The sequence below is a fragment of the Delphinapterus leucas genome, chromosome 1, assembly GCF_059928025.1.
Source record: "Delphinapterus leucas isolate spDelLeu-1000000601 "Yukka" chromosome 1, BTC_Dleu_Yukka2, whole genome shotgun sequence".
In the NCBI taxonomy this organism is placed as follows: domain Eukaryota; kingdom Metazoa; phylum Chordata; class Mammalia; order Artiodactyla; family Monodontidae; genus Delphinapterus; species Delphinapterus leucas.
This window is the reverse complement of record NC_143129.1, coordinates 156156726-156181774: the sequence shown is the minus strand read 5'-3', so window position 1 is coordinate 156181774 and position 25049 is coordinate 156156726. Positions and strand designations below refer to the sequence as shown.

The 25049-nt window shown below is 40.0% G+C and overlaps 1 protein-coding gene across 15 annotated transcripts in view; it reads right to left on the bottom strand.

The window, feature by feature from the left end:
• The window catches only part of FOXJ3 (forkhead box J3), a 126938-nt gene extending 103239 nt beyond the window's left edge, over positions 1–23699 (bottom strand). For 4 of the 15 annotated variants that reach the window (XM_089894982.1, XM_089895017.1, XM_089895012.1 and 1 more), the window contains exons 1-2: positions 13776–23348; positions 1356–1416 (exon numbers count right to left, since the gene is read on the bottom strand). In XM_089894982.1, the coding sequence (XP_089751108.1) occupies positions 1356–1416; positions 13776–13791 (77 nt within the window). In that variant the 5' untranslated portion in view covers positions 13792–23348. Of the gene's footprint in view, positions 1–1355; positions 5989–13775; positions 23355–23537 lie in introns of those variants that run through there. The other 11 variants (XM_089895000.1, XM_089895008.1, XM_022575427.3 and 8 more) reach the window with 8 other exon arrangements.
• Between the last annotated feature and the right edge of the window lie 1350 nt (positions 23700–25049).

Here is a 25049-nt window from a genome sequence, read left to right as displayed (position 1 = left end):
TAAAAACTAAAAAGGCAACTTTATTTTTCTTTGGTGGCATTCTGAACCACCAGAATTTCTTTCATGCCTAAGGACTCCTTGACTTCACATTCATGGCTCTAATAATTTTGTATCCCTCCTCTCTCTCTTTCCTGCCCTCCAAAGCTGGTCAATTCCACCTCTCTTCATCACTTACTCTGTTCCAGCCACATTGACCTCCATCATTGCTCCTCCAACCTAACAAGGCAAGTCTCCTGCCCCAGCAGCTCCTGAATTCCCTCTGCCCAGAACGCTTATCTTCTACCTACCCAGATATGGTTCATTCCATCACTCTTTCAGGTCTTCATTCAAATGTCACCTTTTCAGTAAAGCTTTCCCTGGCTACCCTATCTAAAATAACCCTATCTATATTTCCTATTCCCATTCTCTATTTTATTCTTCATCTTAGCTCTTATCACTGTCACTATCTAACATATACTTCTTACTTTTTTTATTAATTACCCCGTCACCAAAATGTAAACCCAATAATTACAGGATTTTTATCTGTTATGTTCACAACTGTAGCCCCAGCATTTAGAATAGCTCCTGACAACATATTAGGTGCTCAATGTGCTGAACAAATAAATGATACAGCTAGCTACAACACCACATGTAACTGGTAGGTGCTGCCATCAACAATTCATATTCTAGTCTGAAAGATCCCAATTAACAGATTAGATTTAGCTTATTTTTTCAAACTGTGCACTGGGAACTAGAGTAATCCCTCAGGGGCAACCATGGGGGTAGAACATGGAAGCCCAAGCAAGCAGAAAAGCCCGGCATTTATCTGCTTTACTCACAGGTTTTCACTTAAGATTTAATTTATAGAAAGGATTTAGCAACTTCGAAAAAATCTAAAACCACTGGGTTGAATACAACTTAGTTTCTATTTTTTTACATTTTACTTATTTATTGTAAATGAGGATAATCTAGGTATCATATTTATATCATCCTTTAAAAAGAGATTTAAATTACCATCTAGTCTTATTTAATAATCTGCTACAAAGGCAATAAAAATTTACTATGTATTTTCTAAATTAAAATAAGTAGAAACAAGATTAGTGTTTTTTTAAAAAAGGAATAACAAAGAAGAGTAAAGTTGTTATTTCATGTACAAGAACATATGTAAATTCACTAAGTGGAGATTAAGATCCAAATCCCACTACCACAAATATCTCTGTAAGCAAAAATATGTCCCAATCTCACAAAATAGCACTATTTACCAAAACAAACTACAATATTTTATTCTGAACCTTACAGTAAAACTGATTCTAATATGACTTGACCAGCATAACTTTTAAAATGTTACATGTTCTAATAAAAAGAAGAGCACTAACCTTAATGAAGTTACAGATGGACAAGCCTGTCCATACAAACCCATCTGGCCACAAAGAGAATCTGAAAAGTAAAGGAGAGTTAGTTATCAGATGCTCCAAAATAAATTAAACTATAAATCACACTACCATTCTAAAACAGAAATAGAACGCTAAAAGATTCACCATTATTTGAACACATACCCACAAAATTTTAAAATGCTGTTAAGCAATAAGACAGATTACGCTGAGGAAGACTGACATACGAGGAAGCACAAGAAAAATAGGCACACTATAACTGTAACATCCAAAAAAGCTAAAAACTCATAAAATTTAACAAATTGTTATTACGCTTAGTTACAGATAGAGAGTGTCCAAACTGTTTAGTAGAATCCTAAGGATTCCAGAGAGGTGCCTAAAGGCTGCCAAAGAGCTGAGCATGCAGGTTCCCATCCCCACATAATTGTCTCCCACCCCATCTACCCTTCAATCAAAGCAGTGCTATCTTTGTTAGTTTTGCATAATGGACTTCACTAAAACTTCATTTGAAGAACAGTTCCACTGCTTAAAAAAATTTTAAAAAGTTAAGAATAGCATTGAACAGAAGGAGCTTTGTTCAAATTCTAGCTGTGACACTAAGAGACCCTGAAGAATTTATATAACCTCAGTGAACCTCCATTTCTTCATCTGTAACTTGGGGATAATACCACCTGTAACTTTATTTATTCATCAGGGATAAACTGCAGGTTTGTTATTAGAATTAAACAAATCACTAAATAAATGTGAAACTGTCTATTAGCACTACTACCTGGCACAAGGATGATCCACAAGTGTCTACAGGTAACATGAATGAGAGAAGCTGGAATGGGTATAAATACGCATACACAGCACAAATGGAGATTGTGTGCCTGCAACTAAAGAAAACAGGTTCACTCTGAAAAGATCAGCTGCTATTCCCAGTTCTAGCCAATTGTTGCTAAGCGGGATTGAAAGCCCAGTACTGTTAAGAACTCCTAATTTTTCAAGAGAAGCAAGATACCCAAAATTTTATCTGAAATCTCCTGATTTTTATTTTCTAAATACTATGTGGGCCAAACAAACCACTGGATGTTGTCCCAAGTTTACAACTTTTAACTTAGCGGCTGACTGAATTCCCTGCATCTTACTGTCCCGTGCATGCACTGAAGAGAGATGGACACTTCTATTTCTGCTAGAACAACAGAATAGATAGCTTGATCAACATGCCCACTGGAAATAACAAACACTGGATAAATTTTTTAAATCTTTACATATTAATCAATAACCTGAAGGAAAATAAAGTATGATCAAGGCTAAAAACTAAGTGAAAGAGGGAAACTAGAGATGTATGCAGAGTACTGAAACCAGCTTTCATTCACCTTCAGGGCATTTTGCCAAACCCTATGAATTTCAGCTTGCAATTCCAAGGCCTATTAGGGTTCAAGGTACAAGAGGCAAAGTCCAGGTGTTACCCAAGAGAACTGCAAGGGAAACTTAACCTTGGCACTGAGTGCTGGTGAGGGATTGGGGGGCTATGAGAGCAGTTCAACAGTATCTCCTCAGACACTCACAACCAGAAGCTGACCCTCACCTACATTATGGTTTAAAAAGCTTCATACTTAGAATTTTGTTTAGGGTAGTCCTAGAATGGTAATGTCTCCCACCCAACCTTGACAGAAGGAAATGAAAATCCTCTCTGGGGAATCTGCCTTTGATCTAGGCCTGGGAGAATTCTCAAGGATAAGGTCCCAAAATAAATAAATTCACAATCAAAAATCACAAAACCAGAAGGAAACAAGCCACTCAAGAGTAAGATACAGCTGAAACATCAGCTGGCAGACTCAAAACCTCAAAGACCTCAGACATGGGAATTACTAGTCACTTTTCTCTAATGTTTTTTACTTTATGGGTGACTTACCTACTCTTGTATTTCAAACTCCTATAATGCAGATGAATCTCAAATCTACATCTCTATCAGGGATCAAACTCCTGATCTCCGAACATAAATATCTAACATTCCCTCCCAGAAATCCCAAATTTACTATGTCTAAAACTGAATTCATTATCCTTTTTTAATGTATTTCCTATCTTGATAAAATGGCACAGTCCTTTATCTAAGAATGGCTTTCTTTTCCTTTGTTAGAGCAGGGCACTTCTTTTCAATTCTTGATTTCTATGAGGAATGACTTCTCTAAACATCCCTGGGCTCCCAGCCCACTCCTCACCAAGTGCATAGAGCTAACTCCAGGACTCTACATCCAGTATTCTACAAGGTAGTTACCTGGGTATGACTGCTCTGTTGACTCTAACAACCTAGACATCAGGTAAGCTGTCCAAATTGGGTGGGCAGGGACAAGAGAATGTGGAGAGTCAGCCAGGCCATTTGTCTCTTAAACCTAAATCACATTCTACAACATTCTACAATATCAGCTTTATCAAAAACAAAGGTAAATTCTTACAAAAGATACCATAGGACCCAGCAATTCTACTCTTAGGGGTACGTGTGTGTGTGTGTGTGTATTTTTATGTATAAAAAATTTAAATATATGTATATATACATATATACATACATACATACATATATATATATATATATATATATATATAAATCCTCTTGGGAATACATATATATATGCACATATATGTATCCCCAAGAGAACGTAAAACATATGTTCACATAAAAACTTGCATACAGCTTCCTTTTCCAGTAAGCAGCCTGAGGTGACCTCTAAAAATGGTTCGCTATTCATTTGACCCAGAAAACCCCACAAAATCATGCAAGTCAGGAGGTTCAAATCTTCGTGTTCACTTTAAGAACACTCGTGAAACTGCCCAGGCCATTAAGGGTATGCATATCCGAAAACCCACCAAGTATCTGAAAGATGTCACTTTAAAGAAGCAATGTGTGGCATTCCATCATTACAATGGTGGAGTTGGTAGGTGTGCCCAGGCCAAACAGTGGGGCTGGACACAGGGTTGGTGGCCCAGAAAGAGTGCTGAATTTTTACTGCACATACTCAAAAATGCAGAGAGTAATGCTGAACTTAAGGGCTTAGATGTAGATTCTCTAGTCACTGAGCACATCCAGGTGAACAAAGCCCCCAGGATGCAGCACAGAACTTAGAGAGCTCATGGTCGGATCAACCCATACACGAGCTCTCCCTGCCACATTGAGACGGTCCTTACCGAATAAGAACAGATTGTTCCTAAACCAGAAGAGGAGGTTGCCCCAAAGAAAAAGATATCCCAGAAGAAACTGAAGAAACAAAAACTTATGGCCCAGGAATAAATGCCACAAAAAATAAATGCAAATAAAAATAAATTTAAAAAAAGAAAAACACACACAAAAAACATGCATACTAATGTTCATAGCAGCATTATTTATAAAGCTAAAAGTGGATATAAACCAAATGTCCATCAACTGATGAACATATAAACAAAATATGACATATCTGTACAATATCCATATAATATGCAGTGGAATATTATTCGGCCATAAAAAAGGAATGACGTACTGTTACATGCCACAATATGAATGAACTTTGAGAGCCTTATGCTTAGTGAAAGAAGTCAGACACAAAAGACCACATATTGTATGACTCCATTTATACAAATTCAGAATGGGGCAAATCCTAGAGATGGAAGGTAGATAGTAGTTGCCAGGAGATAGGGGGATGGGAGGAGGAATGGGGGTAGGGAATGACTGCTAACAGGTTTCTTTTGGGATTGATGAAAATGTTCTGGAATTAGATAGTGTTGATAGTTGCACGACCTTGTGAATAAAAACCTTTTGTATACAACCACCAAATTTTACACTTTAAAATGGTGAAGTTTTACTACCAACTCCAGCTCCTAAATGTCTTTCTAATCTACTGTGGCCTCAATGCCTTAGTTTCAGTTTTCTCCACTTTTAATTTAGATTACTGTGCCTAAATGGTGCCTTGAACACCAGTCTGGTTAACTGGAAGAACAAATATACCAATCACCTTCTCCCTACCCAGGTGGATGCCCAGCAACATGGAACTCTCACAAAAGAAGGCTATGATTCACAGTGAAATCAGGAAAATCTCAGTGTCCTCCGAATCACAAACTCACATTTCTGAAGCCAACTATGTTGAACAATTATATTAATTTGTTCAATTACATCCAAAATTTATACAGTTTAAGTTGGTGCCAACAGCACCTAGTAGCATTTTCTGCAAATCCTTTGAAAATCAACATACAAGAAACTTTGCACAGCATGACACCACCAGAGGACAGGGAGTAAAACCCAGTCATTCACTGGTGGTATGCTACAAGAGAAACTACTGCAGTACACCCCATCACCAACAGAAAGAATATGGAATTGCTTTTAATATAAGCAGTCTTCATGCGTACATTAAAATGAGTTACAAACTATTCACATTCAGGAAGCAGATGTTTAACTAACAGGTATATAACAACACATTATCTGCGAGGAGGAGGTGAAATGGGACTAAGAATTTTGAAAACGCTCCCAAGTAATTCTTATGAGCCCTTCTCTCCTCTCTCCCACCACACAGATATGCTTTATAGTTTACAAAGAACTTGCAACATTCATGACCTTGCATCAAGAACCCAAATGAGAATCTCAATTGTGACCTTGGGAATACTGTTAAAAGGAAAAATTCATGCCTCAGTTACTGTGACAGTAGCTTGAATGAAAGCAACACCATATCAGATAAAAGTAAGAATTAGGGCTTCCCTGGTGGCGCAGTGGTTGAGAGTCCACCTGCCGATACAGGGGACGCGGGTTCGTGCCCCGGTCCGGGAAGATCCCACATGCAGCGGAGCGGCTGGGCCCGTGAGCCATGGCTGCTGAGCCTGCGCGTCCGGAGCCTGTGCTCGGCAACAGGAGAGGCCACAACAGTGAGAGGCCCGCGTACCACAAAAAAAAAAAAAAAAAGTAAGAATTAAAACTTTGTTGAAAATGAATACTATAAGCACTAGAGGTCAAGAGATTATTCCTTCTTTTTCTAACTTCGGAATTCAGCTCTTTCAAAAGACATGAAAGTAAAAAATTCACTAGCACCCATGAAGGAACAACCCCTCTGAATCAGGTTCCTTGACTGAACACTGTGAATTGTTATACCATTAGTCACAGGTAATCATTAAAGCAGTCATGGAAATAACCCGTGTCTTAATCAGCCTAAACAGGAAAAATCTGTCAGAGGAAGGCATAAAGGGAAAAGAATCCTGCTGAGTGAGTAGCAATCAAGCTGTCCACTGCAGCTTCACTAGTTAAACCTGAAGGCAGTGATGCAGCTATAGCTAGAAAGTGAGAACTCAGAGTCACATGCTCTCAGAAAGCAAAAAATCATGTGAGAATGATCAGTTCACCATGGTAATGTTAGAGGGAGAAGAGAGGCCAAAACTTAAATTTGGAGAACTCTAACAGATTTAGAGAAGACGAACCAGTTAAAAAAAAAAAAACTTGAGAAAACTGTACTGGAGGTTGCAGCAAGTGATTTAATGGATAGAAAGGCAATAGTGCTACACAAAGATTAAGATGGACATAAACTGAAAAGACAATACTGGCTTTTAATAGAAGATCATTATTACTATAGAGGGTGGATCTTGTGGACTAGTGAAAGCAAAAATTAGACTGCAAGGGTGTTAAGAATAAGGAGAGAGAGTGAAGTAAAAGTTTAGCCACAAACTACATAAAATGAAAATAAACAGAAAGCACAAAAAGGTCAAACAGAGCATAGAGGAACAGATTAAGAAATCAGGAAAGGTGAAGAATATGTTAGAAAGCTCATCACAGTATATCCCCATTATCCTGTTTTATTCTTCATAGCTCGTCATCATCTGATATGATTTGATATGACTTTTGTTTCACTATCTGTTTCTCTCCCACTAGAATGCAGATAAAAGTTTCTGTTTCATTCTCTGTTATATCCCCAAATCCTGGTATACAGTCTGCAGTCATATTTGTTCAATGAATGAATAAACCAGGTTCCTCAAGAGTTGGAAAAAGAGAATAAACGTAAAATAAGAACAACTAAGATCTAACTGAAAAACTCACCAGATTTTTTTAAATGTAGTCTTTGTATCCATTACTTCTCTCTGCCTCCAAGCAAGTAATTTCAGACAAATTCACAGTTAGAAAAGCAAGTTAGGTATCCAGAATATATAAAGGACCCTTACAACTCAATAATAAAAAGACAACCCAACTTATAAATGGGCAAAGATTTGGAGATACAGCACAGAGGAAGAGCATTTGACTGCAAAAAAAAAAAAAAAGGGCAGAGATTTGAATACACATTTCTACAAAGAAGATATTAAAATGTCCAATAAGATATGAAAAGATGTTCAACATCATTAGTTATTAGGGAAATGCAAATCGAAATAACGAGATACCACTTCACACCAGCTAGGATGGCTATAATCAAAACGACAGATAATAACAAAGGTTGCAAAGATGTGAAGAAATTGAAGCCCTCATACATTGATAGTGAAAAACGTAAAACAGTGCAGCCACTTTGGAAAACAGTTTGGCAGTTTGTCAAAAAGTTAAACATAGAGTAATCATATGACACAGCCATTCCACTCCCAGGGAATATACCCAAAGAAACGAAAACATACCTCCACAGAAAAATCTGTACACGAATGTTCACAGCAGCAAAAAATCATAATCGCAAAATAGTGGAAACAATCCAAATGCCCAGTAACTTGACGAATGGATAAATAAGATGTTATAACCATACAGCAGAATATTATTTGGCAATAAAAAGGAATGGTACGTGCTACAACATATATGACCCTTGAAAACATGCTAAGTGAAAGAAGTCAGTAACAAAACTACACATTACATGATTCCATTTATATCAAATGTCCAAAACAAATTTATATTAATAGTTAGATTATGGACTAGTAGTTAGATTAGTAGTTTCATAGGGCTGGGGAGGCAGGTAAAGTGGATTGACTGCTAATGAGTGTGGGGTTTCTTTTAGAGGGAGAGGAAAACATTCTATAATTAGACTGCAGCAATGATTACACAACCCTATGAATATGTTAAAAAAAAAAAAAAACATTGGAGCTTCCCTGCTGGCACAGTGGTTAAGAATCCGCCTGCCAATGCAGGGGACATGGGTTCGAGCCCTGGTCCAGGAAGATTCCACATGCTGCGGAGCAGCTGGGCCCGTGCACCACAACTACTGAGCCTGTGCTCTAGAGCCCGTGCTCTGCAACAAGAGAAGCCACCACAATGAGAAGCCTGTGCACCGCAACGAAGAATAGCCCCCATGCTCAGCAACAAAGACCCAACGCAGCCAAAACTAAATAAAAATAAATTTATAAAAAAACAAAACCATTGAATTTTACACTTTAAACAGGTGAATTATATGGTATGTGAATTTTATCTCAATAAAGCTGGGGGGGGGTTCCTTTGGTTTTTTTAAAAGAGCAAGTTTAAGAACCATCACACACAAAATGTTCTCTTGTTCTGTAAGCTGCTGCTTCACTAGTGCCATGAGCCCCCCCCGCACCCCACAAAATGGAAAAGGGGAGAGTAAAAGTAATGACTTCACCAGAAAGCAACTCTACTATAGCAATTATTTTGAAATCTATAACCCCTTGAACCATTAGTGGTTCAAGAAAGTCTGTTTTCTGGTGGGCTCCACCATTTCCAAACCATACTGTTTATTAATTAAACATGTTTAATTAAGATACACTTATGTATACACCTCTATATACCCTGAAAAAATTCTATAGGAAACCACTCTTAACACTATAAATCAACTACTCAGGTTATACCCCTCTCCTCCTAAAAACAACACTAGGGCCAGGTGTTGTTATTCTCTTATAACAGAAGATGAAAAAAAGCAAGCCAACCAACAATCAGCTTCAGCTTTATAAGACTGTTCCTGTAGGAGTAGGAAGTGTAAGGCTGAACTGTCTCTTTACCCTCCATAGTTTAGGACTGCTGTCAATAAAACAGGTGGTAAATGTGGGTGAGGGGAGCTTCTTGGCCAAACATCACAGAGCTGTAACTTCTTCCAAACCCCAAACCTTACTTCCTGAAATTTATGTAAGCAGATCACAGGCCACCCTCTTCAAACCAAATCATAACCCAAGCAAATAACACAGGATTCTATTTCTGGGTCTGTCATTAACTCACTGGATAATCCTGAAACTTCAGTCTCTCTACTTTGCTCAATAACTTAACCACAATTTCCAGTCTCAAAATCAAATCACGTGGTCTAATAAAGAACATTTCCCCAACTTGTAGGTGTACTTTTATGGAAAATCTAACAAAGGTGTATGAAGTTAAATCACATTATATGTTTAAATCATCTTTAATGAATATACATGAAGTATGAAAAATTCAAAAGACTGTTTACTCCAAAAATGTTGAACTCTTCCATTTTAAAGTTTTAAAGGTATTCACTAAACAGAGAAAGAATAAGTTTCCAGAGGGCTGAAGGGTTCTGAGGCTTTAAATTTAAGCTCAGTTATATTTAGAAAACCAAAATGCCACCTCTCTGGATCCCGTATCTTTATCTTGGGCATTTGATGCATGTGCTTTGCCTGGTATAATTCAAAGCAAGAGATCCTACCATATCTCTGAAATGTAAATTGAACATATCAGGGATTTCCCTGGTAGCGCAGTGGTTAAGAATCCACCTGCCAATGCAGGCAACATGGGTTCGATCCCTGGTCCGGAAAGATCCCACATGCCGCGGAGCAACTAAGCCCATGCACCACAACTACTGAGTCTGCGCTCTAGAGCCCGTGAGCCACAACTACTGAAGGCTGTGCGCCTAGAGCCGTGATCCGCAACAAAAGAAGCCACCAAGAGAAGAAGCCTGCGCACCACAATGAAGAGTAGCCCCCGCTCACCGCAGCTAGAGAAAGCCCACACACAGCAAAGCAGAACCAACGCAGCCAAAAATAAATTAATTTAAAAAATAATAAATTGAACATGTCAGAACAACATATTGGTTGTCAGAGGAATGAGATGCTATACCTGAAAAGATGGGCAGCTATAGTCTCCACTCCTAGAGCTGTTTAACAAAATTAAAATTACCTACCTCGTCCTCAAAGCAAGTCTACAAACCATGGCCAACTTTATAAGAATCATTTCTATCCAATTCCTGGAAATCCTAATTCAACAGTCTAGAGCGAAACCTAGGAAATCTATTAATTACAAGTATCAGGTGATTCTGATACACAGCTTAATTCAGGAACTATTGGTTTAGGAGAAGGATAGCAGAAAGGTTTCATATCATTTGCCAATTATACTCGATAGGTAGTAGCTGCCTGAAGTGCTACACTGCGAAGGTCATGTCTAAAAACAAGAAATTAGTAGTTTGCCATGGACATGGTGATGGGGAAGTGGCAACATCCAAACCATGTATCTGCCATTATGTGATTCAGACCACTGAATGGGCTTTTTTCTATTTTTAAGGAGGCTTTTGGGGTAAAAGAAGAGACCCAGAACTGGATTATTTACTTTTATTTTAATTTTTGGCTGCGTTGGGCCTTCGTTGCTGCGTGTGGGCTTTCTCTGGTTGCGGCGAGCAGGGGCTACTCTTCCTTGTGGTGCACAGGCTTCTTATTGCGGTGGCTTCTACTGTTGTGGAGCATAGGCTCTAGGCACGCGGGCTTCAGTAGCTGTGGCTCGTGGGCTCTAGAGCGCAGGCTCAGTAGTTGTGGCGCACAGGCTTAGTTGCTCCACGGCATGTGGGATCTTCCCGGACCAGGACTCGAACCCGTGTCCCCTGCGTTGGCAGGCAGATTCTTAACCACTGCGTCACCAGGGAAGCCCCTGGATTATTTACTTCTAACTGGCAGAAGCTCTGTCTCTGGAAAGGTAGTAGGCAGGAAGAACAGCCCTACTGGCATATGTGCCAGGACTCTCCAAAAGTTAATTATTAAGCTTTCCAATATTATACAGAAAAAGAAGATTTTTGCTCTCAAAATATCTATTATCTTGTTTGAGAAATGAAAATTCTACATGACAATATAAATTTGGTCCAAAAAAGGATATTTGTGTCTTGAGAAGTTCCACGTTAGGTAAAGGTGGGAATTAGTGGAGCATTGAGTGCCAGGCCCAAAACAGTATAGTTTGGATTGATTCAAAAGGCAATCAACTGTGGGTTTCTGATCAGGACATGCCTAAAGTAATGTACTAAGAAGATACCACTAGCAGCATTTTCCAGGAAAATATATGGGAGGATATATAATCAAGGCATGACCCATCCGAAGGCAAATAATCTCTTTCGTATTGTTTCTGTATGTACCTGTCTCTGCCACTGGATTGCAGGCCTCCTAGTAGGCCAGGCACATGTCAAATTAACCTTTCTACCTCCCATAATGCCTAGGACATGTTTTGCACATAACAGTCCAAAATGTTTGCTGAATTGCTGTAAATGAAGGAAAACTCTTAGAGCTATTTCAAAAGAAACAGTAACAGAACTTGGTATAGAGACAGGAAAGGTCAAAGAAGTGGACACAATGAAATTATGCCAAAAAGTAAGGGGGGAACTGTGTTAGGCTAAAAGAGACAACAAACGTAACAACTAGATGTAATGTGTAGACCTTGTCTGAATCCTGATTCAATTAAAAACCGACTGTAAAAAGACACAAATAGTCAAGGACACGTTTATTATGAACTGGATATTGTGATAACACTAGTAGGAAATATTGTTAATTTCGTTAGCTACAATAATGGCATATGGTTATGTAAGAAATGTCTATATTTTTTAGAGATGCATACTGATGTTTGTAGGGGTGAAAAGACAATGCCTATGATTTTCTTTAAAACACTTAAGCAAAAGATGGTTGAGGCATATACAGCAAACAGCTTAATAATTATTAAATCTGTAATGGGTATAGAGGGATTCATTATATTTTATCTAGTTTTGAGTATACTCAGCAGTGGTGGGCTTTTATGTTACTCTAGCATTGTACAATTAATTCTTTTTCTTTTCTTTCTCAGATTTCAGGAAACTTAAGAATCACTAGTACTTCTGAGAAAACAACCTAGACTCAATCAGAAAAAAAATGGGCATTCATGTGTTAGCTCTACTAATAGGAAATCAGAGAATCTACTCAAAGAACTTCTTGTAAATTAATATGAGAACTGAATATGAGCCAAGACAGTGACTCAGCTGCTAAAACGAAAACACAGTCTTAGGGTTCATTAGAAGAACAGTATCCAGATCAACGAGGGTAGCAGTCCCATTCACTCTTCACTGGTTAGCTCACAACTGGAGTATTGTGTTCTGTTTGAGTACCACGTTTTAAGAACACTTATGAGCTAGAATGCTTGCAGGGAGGGAAATCAGCCTAGTGAAGAGTTTAGAAGCCAAATGTCAAGTATAGAATGAAGAAAATGGGTGTGTTTACCTTGAAGAAAACACTTTCCAGCATTCCCTGTCACCTCTACCGTAGAGACTCAGTGTAATATTTTCCAGAGCTGTTAACAGGCATTCCATAATCAAGTAAGTTTGAGTCAAGTATTTTTTTTCTCTCTAAGGGACTTATCAAAGTGTTCAATATCCTAAAGCGCTTTATCACTCTTCAAGAAGTTGTTCGGTATTTCCCAAATGTAACCATTCATTCATTCAACAAATATTTACTGAGCACCTATTATTTACGAACACTCCTCCAGGCACTGAGAATAAGCAATGAACATTTTCAATATCCTTGAGGATAGTTTGTCAAACAGCCAGGCTGGGCCTCTTGCTACTCCTCTAACTTGCATTGTTCTTCCTCATCTCTAGGTTTCTGATTATGCAGTCAGCCTAGTCTACCCCATCACTAATCTTAATTCAAACATTATTGTTTCCAAGAAGTTTCCTGATCATCATAAGCAAAAGCACTCTTTTCAACAAACCCATGACTTTCTCTGTATCAGTTCTCTGAGAAGAGACTATGCCTCTTAATTACCTTTGGATCTCTCACAATGCCCAGGACCATGTCTTGCATATGTAGGTGCTGACAAAATATTTGCTGAATGAACAATCGCATTCATATATTTAGTTATCTTGTCAAAGAAGGCAAACTAGGTGTCTAATGTTCTGCAGAGAAGGACTAGGAAAAAGAGATGAAGTTACAAGCAAATTTTGCCCCAATTAGAGCTAACAACAAACAGGCTACCTTACGGCTATCGGTGACTACAGGTGTTCTAAGAGTAGGCGAATGACTCTTTCTCAAGTGTTTTAGTGGGATATCTCGCTGGCCTGAATAAAAGATTAACTCTTAAGATGTTAGGAACTACTATATATCTATATATTACATATACAGACATACATACATATATATTAGACAAAAGGTAACTTTTGATACAATGTATCGATGTTAATAGTCTTAAAGTTAAGCTCAAATATGAAATATCCTTCCATTTACTAGTACAGTTGATCCTGGAACAACATGGGGGTTAACCCGAGTATAACTTACAGTTGCCCCTCCACATCTGCAGTTCCTCCGCATCGGCAGATTCAAACCATGGACCGTGTAGTACTGTCGTAGTCACAATAGAAAAGTATCCTCCTACAAGTGGTCCTGTGCAGTTCAAACCCTTGTTGTTCAAGGATCAACAGTAGAGAGAATAAAAGACAACAAAAGACACTGTCTCCATCCTAAAAGAATCAACACAGGTTTCTTAATTATGCTCCCAAAGCAAATCGGATATAAATATAAACGCCTGGATCATCTACCTCAGTAAGCAACGCTCCTTAGATAAGGCAATTCTCTAGATCAAGGACTTTCAATATTTTGGAGTCAGAAAAAGAATTATGAAACCATCAGCTCCTCTTAAAGCCATCTAGCCACACCACCAAAAGCATTAAATTCTTCAAACAAGCTAGTCATGCTGCTTTTTAGTTAAAAACTAGAAAAACAGAAAAAATGGGTCTCTCCATATGCCTAGGATCTCTCTTCTGATGTCTCTCCCAAACCAAAAGCTGTAGTCTTTGATGGCAGGGACCCTATCAGTCACTTGTGTCCCCAGCATTTAGTACAGTTCCCAGGACATAACACATGGTGAATAAATGAGCAAATGAATGAGAGAAACTGAGTCCAATGTCCCCGGATGAAAACAAGTACCTTAAAGAATCAATGACAATTTGGTTTTTCTTATTAGAAATCTGCCAAGGAAATTAAAGCAGATGAGTAGGTTCTTAAATCCAGTTTTCACTATAAGTCAGAGTGCTACTTTTAGGTCATTTATTGATAAGTAATTACTATATGTAAACCTAAGTTCCTGGTTGCTTCTGGGGGACTAAAATTAATTTATTGACCACCAGAGCTAAATGACCAATTTCTACAAAGAAAAACCCAAAACACTTAATACACCCACAACCTGACCTATAAGATTATAGTCAAATAATTTATCAAACTGATTTATTAACATAACTGCCTAAAAAGCAAACTACTTTGATAGCACCAGTGTTTAAACTACTCTTCAAAAGTGCTACGATTCACATTTTTCCAAATTCTCATTTGAACCATAAAAATCATACATGTTTATTTTTTAGTTAAAGACTAGAATACAGAAGACTATAAAAATGATATATGCTCACTGTAGAGAACTTATAGAAAATATAAACAGGTTCAAAGGTGAAAATAAAGACTACCCAACGTGATGCTTTCTTTCCCAGTCTTTTTTTCTGTGGAGTTATAAGTTCTTTATATACTGTCACTCTTCCTGCCCATCGGCAAAAAACAATATGTTCGCACTATGGCAGTAACCCAAGCACCCTCAATCTCTAAGTGTTCCAGATACTATTCCTCGTTCTCTAAATTTTTATAGATGTATACTTTCATAATAATAATACCAAATCTGCTATTTAGTAATCCTTAAAAGTTTCCCTTCTAATTCCATCTCCTCCTTACTTCCAGAATTCACAAAGAATGCAAGTTCAAGTAAAAATGCATCCAATTACTGGAAATGGACCCAAATTTAACAAAGGAAGAAGCTGCTCTCAACAGTTGTATGTACCCTAGTCTGACATTATCACAAGACAATGCTCCAAGGAGCCCAGGTCCTTTGGGGTTCTTAAACTTTAATTTCTACCTCAGAAATCCAAGTGTGTGCTGCATAAAAACCTTGTCAGCTGGGCTTCCATGGGGGCACAGTGGTTAAGAATCCGCCTGCCAATGCAGGAGACATGGGGTTGAGCCCTGGTCCGGGAAGATCCCACATGCCACAGAGCAACTAAGCCTGTGCGCCACAACTATGGAGCCTGCGCTCTAGAGCCCATGAGCCACAACTACTGAGCCCACGTGCCACAACTACTGAAACCCGCGTACCTAGAGCCTGTGCTCCACAGCAAGAGAAGCACACCACAAGGAAGAGCAGCCCCCGCTCACCACAACTAGAGAAAGCCCACGTGCAGCAATCAATCAATAAATAAATAAGAACGCAATATAAGTTTAAAAAAAAAAACCTTGTCAGCTTTCTACTAAAAAGTACAAGACTAGAGACAGAATGCAGGATCTAGGCTCCTGTCTCTGCTCTATTAAATAACTGAGTGACACTAAGTCAATCTTAGCTTGTATCTCATTTTCTCCATTTATCAACAGGAATACGAATATTATTGCCTTACCTATATCACAGGACTGTTTTTCTAATAGATCAGAGAAAAAGCTTTTCATAAAGTATTATTCAAATTAAGGTGGAAATCTTTCCAACGCACACATGCCCTATAATAGACATAAAACATGACTTCCCTGATACACAAAGATGCCATTTCTGATGGTGATTACTATCTACGTATACAGATGTGAGACAATACCATTAACAGGTCCTTACACAGGGTAGACAAGTAAAGCATGTCACAGATTCACAGACCCAACCACACTAGCAAAAACTGATGCCATATATTGTTTATCTCCTGCCATGACAGTCTGCTCCATCTTCATTCAGAAGAGTCAACCTGCTCCTGACTGCAGCATATTTGACTGTTGTGTCTGTAATTAATTTCCCAAAGTTCTACAGACAAGCCACAGAAACTTTTTAGTTCTTTTTAATAATTTAATAAGCACCCATATACACACCAGCCAAAATCTAGGATATTAATAACTTCTTTCTACCATACTGCACCCCTCCCAATCCCATCTCTCTGTAAGCAAACAGAATTTGAAATTGTTATTAATGAGTTCTAGCAGTCTTCCTCCCTTCATCCATTCTCTCATAAACCTATGTTTCACAGTAAGGCCAGGTCTCAGCCGTAGAAAAAGCCAATTCCAACTTCTGAAATGTTTAGTAAGGTGACACTGGCACCACACTTTACCAATCAATCAGAAGATCAGTCTTATATCCTTGACACCACTATACCACTGGGCAGGACTCCATCTAGGTAGAATTCATTTACAGGTTTTAGCTTTGTACTCCAGGTAAAAACTTTAGCTAAAACTAAGTTACTAGATAAAGTCTCCTTCACACACAGGGTCATCCTAGGATAATCAGTCAAGTCTTCAATGGAATCCATGACATATATATTATTTGAAAATAATGAAAAAATAGCCAATGCTACAGTTTAAATGTTTGTGTCCCCCCAAAATTTGTATGTTGAAATCCTAACCCCCAAAGATGATGATATTAGGACGTGGGGTCTTTGGGAGGTAGTTAGATCATGAGGGCAGAGCCTTCATGAATAGGACTAGTCTCTTATAAAAGATCCAGGAGGGATCCCTTGTCCTTTCCACTATGTGAGGATACAGCAAGAAAGTGCCAATTATGACCCAAGAAGGGGACCCTCACCAGAAGGTGACCATGCTGGCACTTGATCTTAAGACTTTCCAACCTCCAAAACGATGAGCAATAAATTTCTGTTGTTTATAAGTTACCCAATCTGTGGCATTTTGTTACAGCAGCCCAAGCAAAGACAGTCAACATGCCAGGTTTCTAGACTCTCTCTAAAAACTTCCACCCAAGGACTTCGCCCATCTCCAAATTGTTAGCATTCAACTCAGAAGAGTTTTCTAGGACTATGTTCTAACAAGTTTCTCTTATTGCATCCCACAACAGACCTGTTGATGGGAAATACGTCAGACAGAGCAGTGTTAATGTAGGTCTGATTATACCAAAATGAAATCACTTTAGATTTACAGTAAAATTCTTAGAGCAACCAGAGTAGTTTAGTAATTACTAGAAACTAAACTTAATGGTGCCAAAGAGTTCTTATTGAAAATGGTCCTAATTAGCTTATATCATATTCATACTTACCCAGTATTTTCTCTTGTTACAGCATTAAAGTTTGACACCATATATGAGTCTCATTTGCTCTCCATTTGTTGTTTTGTCTCAATTCTACAGAAAAGTAATAACCACTTTGAAAGACATTGCATTCTCAGGTTATCAGCTGATATACCAAGTAAAATAGCAGCCAAGGTACGTAACTACAAAAGATTACTTAAAATAAGTAGAATGCCATTGTTATAAATATAAATACATCGGGTTCCATATAACAAAGCTATTTCCATGTCCCAGCAGATGGCTCACAGTAATAATGCTCAGTTGATCTGGCTATAACAAATTCTATTAAATCCAAAATCCTGTATAGCAGATGCCTTTTCCAATTTCAGTATAAGTCAATCTCTTTAACCAAAACACTGTGCTTGGTTCTTGTTATTTGTGCACTAAAATCCAGTTATGCCAAATAAGATGGTCAAATTTTTTGACCGTTGTTATAAAATGCCTCTGTGGTGTTTTCTGAGTTTTGGGGTGGAGGAGGTAAAGAGTACCTCCATCTAGGACTGAAAGGCTAACTGTTCAAAATGGAAAACAAAGATTCACAGTTAAAGGGAGGCTTAGGAGAGGTTAAAGTAAGCTTCAGCTGTCCTAAGCCAAGGTTTCTGAATAGCGGCAATGTGGAAAGCTAATGACTAACGAAGCTGACAGTGAAGAGCACTGAAAATAATGCAATTTCTGAGTTGAGAGGCTATTAGCAGAGATAAACAGAAAAAAATGTACCTGGATGCCTACACAACACGTATCTCTGTACACTGAAGTGTTAGATTGATGTTTAAAAGAAATGTGGATGCAATGTCAACTTAATTTTGCTGTTTGTTTCCCCAACTACATTCAAAATCCAATCTTCATATTCTGGTCATACCCTTACTTGAAATAATACCCTCTATTAATTCATAACACAGTTAACAGTAGAGTGTTTAAGAGTCACTGAGTTCTGAAAATAGACTGCAGGGGGTTCAAATCCTGGTTCTTTCCATCCCTAGCTACATACCCTTAGGCAAGTTACTTAACCTCTCTATGCCTGTATCCTCATCTGTAAATTTTTGATAACAAAAAAACCCATCTTTTAGAGTTGTTGTGAGGATTATATGAATAATAAATGAAAAATAGAACACTTTTGAGCCCATCCTAAGGCCTCAGAAAATGTTAGCTATTATTATTACCACTACCACTATCACCATCATCACATCAATCCCCAGTAAAGTTCTGAAAGAAAGGCAGAAATATGAAATGACTTATCTAAATCACAAACAAGTGACAGAACGAAGTAAGAAAAAATCTCATTTTATGTCCTGAAGATCAAACATTACAAGTTACTGATTCCCTAAGCAAGGGGATTTTCCAACCTCTCTAATTCTCCAGGAATTCACAAGAGGCTCCTTTAAGTTAGAATAGCAGCATAGAGAAGTGGAAATAGCAATGGGCATGCACTAAGATGATCTAATTGCTCCAACACTGCCTTAACTGGGCAATCTTGGGCAAGTCACCTAATCTAAACTTCAAAATTACTCATCTTAAAAAACGCTTTGTCTACATCACAGGGTTGTTGCATGATAAAATAGATAACACATGAGAAAACATATGTAAACCATAAACACACCATATGAATGTTCAAAAGCCATGTCGTACTCATCTTTATATCCCCAGTGCCTAGCAGAATGCATAGTAGAGGTTATAATCTAAAAGACAAGCCATGAGAGGGATGGAGTTGGCAGGGTGAAGATTAAAATGAAGATAGGGAGGATTTTTAAAAGAGTAAGAAACCCCAATGTCCATCAACTGATAAGTAGATACTTAAGGTAGTAGAGCCATACAATGGAATATTCAACAATAAAAAGGAATGACATACTGATACATACTACAAAAATGGATAACCCTTGAAACACTATGCTAAGTGAAAAAAGCCAGACACAAAAGACCACATGTTGTATGATTCCATTTATACAAAATGTTCAGAATAGGCAAATCTACAGAGATGGTAAGTACATTAGTGGTTGCCTAGGACTGGGGAATGAGGGGGAAATGGAGAGTGACTGTTAATGCTTACAGACTTTCTCTTTTGGGATGATGATCGTGGTGATGGCTGCACAATTTGGTGAATATACTAAAAATCACTGAACTGTACACTTTAAATGGGTGAATTGTATAGTATGTGAATTATCTCAGTAAAACTGTTTAAAAAAAGAATAAAAAGTGTGAGAGAAAGTATTAAATCACTGGCTTTAGAACACGTTTCTTTTTTTTTAAGAAGAAAAGTGAGTTTTCTGATATTTGAGTAGCTTGGACATGTGGACAAGAATGGGACTGGAGGAAGCAACAGGAGAAAATACTAAGAATTACCACACCAGACCACAACATCTCTACAAAGCCTTCTGTGGAAAGCAAATCTGGCATCTCTTCTTATCCTTCCTTTCAAAATTCTAAGGTTACAAATCACCTCCTGGTTCAATAGTCTTTTCATCATGATGATTGTTTCTGAACTTTGAGACTACATCTGATACTGTCTACCACGCTATCCTTCCTATCCTTGGCTTCTGTGGCACTGATGTACTTCCTGGTTCTTCTCAGAATGCTTTACCTATTAGCCTATAATGTCACTCACAGTTCCAAACCTCCAAGTTCTTTCGCCATCATGCTACTAACCTCCCAACACTCATCTACTCACATATTTTTTTTTACTACCAAATACAGCCCTGGTAAGTGCACAATCTACATTGCATCTCTGTTCATCTTATAGTGATATACTACAGGATTCCTCTATTCAAATCTTCATTATCTTCACTAAGGTTGGGAAGCAGTGGTATGACTCAACCAAAATAATTCCTATATATTTTTTCTTTTGAATAGATCTGTTTTTCTAATCGTTGTGCTTAGATTAATATTAAACTAGCCTGCATTTCCAGAGCAAAACCAGCAAGGAGAAAAGGCTATCAGGAGTTGCAGAAGACTAGCCTTTTATTGAAAACCTGATTGTATACAATCGAAGTGCTGACCATAACCCACCTTAGCTCATTTATCTTCACAGTGACACTTTCCTAATTTCCTCATCATTATCAGCCATTCTCCCAGGATTCTAGTCTTTAATCTTTTAATGTTTAATTTGCTCTCTTCCCTTGGCACACATTCAGTCATCGCTAAGTTCAAATTAATTTTTACTCAAACATACACCCTCATATATTCTATACACCCTTTCATAGGACAATATAAAGATTAAATGCATAGGCTCAAAGGCAAGACTGCCTGGGTTCAAATCCTGGCTCTGCTGCTTACTCTCTATAGGATTTAGGGCAAGTTACTTAACCTTTCTGTAACTCAGTTTCTTCATAGGAATAATAAGACCTTATTATGAAGATTTTATGAGTTAAATACATGTGAATACCTTAAAACATTGTGCCTGGCATACAGTACTCAGTAAATGCTAGCTATTATTTTATTCCAAACATCACCATTTTATCTCAGACTCTCATCATCTTGTTCCTAAAATTCTCCAAGAGCCTTCTAGTCAGTCTTCCTACTCCAGGACATTCAACTAATTATGAAAACCTTCCTCAGGAACAATATGCATCATCTTACTCTCAATCTTTAGAACCCACTGTGGTACCCATCAAATTAAACCCTATATCCTTAATAAGGTCCTCCACCAATACACACTCACCAAGCCTAAACTCATTTATTCTTATTCACTAATACAGATTCCCTATGCCAGTCAAACTGCTCAATATCTTTTGTACATTGCCATGTCTATGTCTTTGCAAATACCCCTTAACTAAATACATCTCTTGCCCTTAGAAAATTCCGAATTTTCCAAATCTCACTTATACCTTTGACTTTGGCTGCACTGTTATCCCAACCAGGAGCTTGATGTTGCTTGGAATTATGAATGATACATTGTTTCCCCAACAGAAGTGTGAAGAGACCACATATTTTATTCCTTGTGTCTCTTCATACAGACCACTTCACACGTAGCACTGTATTTTGCAGAAGTACACAAATACTGACTGACTTAACTAAATAAATATGCCTCAGAATGCATCAGAACAGCATTCTCTATTTTCCACTGCCCCACCCATACTTACCATGGTGAGGGCGGACAGAATCTGTATTTAAATATTTTTATTTTACATACCTAGAAAGAGAATATACTAACAATTGTACCAGATAAAAGAAAAAACAAACATACACTTCAAGAGAATGCACATATGAAAAACCAAGAAAAAGTGAGAACTGGCCATTTTGGAATCTAAAAAGTACTTCAAAATATGAGGATTTCTCATTTCACCAAACTAATGAATCAAAAAGAGCCAAAATTAACATGTCCTGACCCCATCCAAAAAAAATACCTAATAAAAGCATGAGGAAGACCCCAGCATCTTCAGCAGCACAAAACCAAGAAAATGATCCACCTTAACTCCAAGAAACACAAAAAGAAAACAGATAACTAAAAAATTCAATCAAATCTCTAGATACTACCCAAAGAGAAAAATAGAGAGGAGTTATTGCTTTTCTATAAATATCTGCTGAAGTCTAGGAGGAATACAAGGCTTCTCTCACTGCTACCGTGTCCTGCTCCCAGTTAAGGGAGCAATCTGTGGTCACAAAAGAGCAAAACACAGGAAAATGGAAACCTTAACCTGGAAGAGACATTAAGGAAAGAAACTACTCAAAACACGTTTCAAAAACCAGAGAGTGCAATGATACTCAACAGAAAGAGAGGAAAAGTGAAATAAAAGAGCTCCCAGGAAATGAGTGACTCAGTGAAACTACCTAGTGCTGCCTTGCAAATAAAGAGCTATGCATGTAACACATCCATGACATGCACACCTGCTTCACTAGCAAACAAAACAGAAGGAAAGAATAAAGTAAATGTTAGGAAAAGACAAGGAAGATGCCCACCAATCTCTAACTCCCTGGCCAGACCAACTCAGCTCATTCAGGAATCCAACTAGGAACAACTGAGACGTGGATTGCACAACACAGAAAAGAAAACCCTTCGCCAACCATACACACAAAAAGTAAAATGGGGAAGTGAAAACTATGCACCTCAATGCATCAGCAGCTAAAGCATACTACTCTCTCTTTAGGATTAAATGGTAGAGAAGAGAAGAAGAGCAGCTAAAGGAAGAGGAGGAAGATGTCAATGAAACCAAGTCCCCTACTGGTCTCAATTTCAGAGAGTACAAGTCTTGCTTCTTCCAGCTGAGCAACAGTACGCCTCGGCAAAGCAAAATGACCCTAACACCTTCCACGCCACCCGGAGGAAATCAGAGTAAAAACCACCCCGCTTTAACCTCCCTCCTCACTAGCTGCAAAAATGGAGCGGGGGGGGGGGGGGGGAGACACCCTACCACGTGGGCAGGATGCAACACACACAGGACAGCAACACGTCCGCATGGAACGGCTGCCTCTGCCCAATGCCGGTAAAGGACACGGCGACAGGATGGGTGGGAACGCAGGCCCCCGCACGGGCCTCCTCACCCCGAAGGGCACCCCCGATGCGCGAGATACTGGCCGCCTCGCCGGCCGAAAAGCACCCCGGAGCTTGAAAGGAAGAAGCTGCATCGTGCCGGGAAAGGGGGCTAGCCCGGGCCAGAGGCAGGTCACGGAGGGAAGACGGCCACTGTCCTCGGACTCGACGCCCCCGGGAACTCAGTCTGGCTCCCCCGGGCCCCGCCTGGGGGAGGGGCGGGAGGCGCGGAGCCGCCGCTTCCCCGCTGAGGAGCAGCAGCAGCTGAGAAGCGCCGCGGGGGAGGGAGCGACCCAGCCCTCGCCGCCCGCCAGGCCTCAGCCTGGGCCCGGGCCCCCTGCCCCGCCCCGCCCGCCGCCGGCCCCGCGACGCGACCGCGGCTGTGAGAAGGGAGACGGCGTCTCGAAGAGAGCAGCCCCTACCTCCGTCCCGGGAGATGCCCCGGCCCCGCCTCCCCGCCCGCCGTCCCGGCCCGACCACCCCGGCAGCCGGCGCTCACCTCAGGCTGCGCAGGCCGGTACGGCCCGGCCGAGCCCCCGGCCGCTGTGTGCGTCTCCGACCCCCGGGAAACGTCCCAACGGTGCCTGGTGCGAGCGGCCAAGGCCCGGAGCAGCGCCGAGAGCGGCGGCAGCAGCGGGAGCAGCCAACATCCGGGGCCGCGCACCCGGAACTACTTCCCAACCCGCTCCCCCTCCCGCCCCCGCCGCCGCCGCCACCGCCCCCGCCCCCGCCTCCTGCGACGTTGTTGCGCCACCGACACGGCGTCAGCGGCGTCACGACTCCTCCGCGGTCACAGTCGTGGCAACGCGCTTGTGATCCCTCCGCTGGAACAAGTAGTGCCCTGGGACTCTCGGGGCCTTGGTTCTGTGCTGCGGGTATCAGCCAGCCGCCGGCACCTCCGAGCGACTTGGGGCGGGGATGATGGCTTGGACCAGGTCTCTGCTCCTCAGAGTGGCGGCCGGGGAGAGAGGGCGGCGGGGGCGGCTCTTTAGTTGAGGACAGCAGGGACCTCTGCCTGGGATCCTGCCCAGGGATTCCAGAGTCCCGTCCTCCGGGGGAATGGCGCCTTGTGACCTCTCCGCTAACCCCCTCCACCTCATCTTAGCGATAGGCACCTTAGCCTCTCCGGAAGACCGGGCACCACGGATTCTACGACCCCCACAAAGGCACCTTGGACCTTCAGGACACTTCTTGCAGAACGTCACAAGTCCCGGGTTCTAGACCCATCTCTGCCGAGGCCTCTCCCGTACCTAGCCTTGGTTTCCTACTCCTTAAAACAAAGGATTTGTAACTGAAAGACCTTCTGATTCTAAAGCTGCTGCCCAGGTTATGGTCCTTACTGTCAACAGGTGGAGCGCTTAGAAGGGTAGTTGGGCGACTTGTGAACTTTAGAATTTAATTCTAGTCCGTCTTCACTGATTCTTTCTCTAAAATATCAGCACTGCAAATCTTCCCTGTAATTTCACGTTTAATTACATTCAGACTTATTACTTGCTGTTGCTTCTTTCGCGTTAGTCACATATAGCACCAAGCATGCTTTTGAACTCATAATAGGTACTCGATATTTGGAAACTCAGATAATTTGTTAGATGAATACTAGGTTGATTGGACGAGATGAAAAGGAGAGGCCTGAGTGAATTGACCTTGGGAACCTCTTTTGATGTAGTCTCATATAGATCAGATGAAGACCTCTGGTAAAGAGCTGAGTACCCAATGGCTTCAGCAAACATTGAACACCTGCCATTTACCAAGCATTTCTAGGCACTGAGGAGTCAAAGTACTCCTATATTCCTTTTCTACATAAGACTCCAGCAAGATTCTGAAGATTAAAAGATTCATTCACTCATTCATCCAACAAATATTTGCTGATCACTACTAAGGTTGTCAGACACTATTTTAGTGTTTGGGTTGGATCAGTGAATAGAAGAGTAGGGCAGGGTGGAAATACCCTTCCCTCTTAGAGCTATCATCTGAGTATGGAGTGAAAGATGATAAACGTAACAAGAAAAGA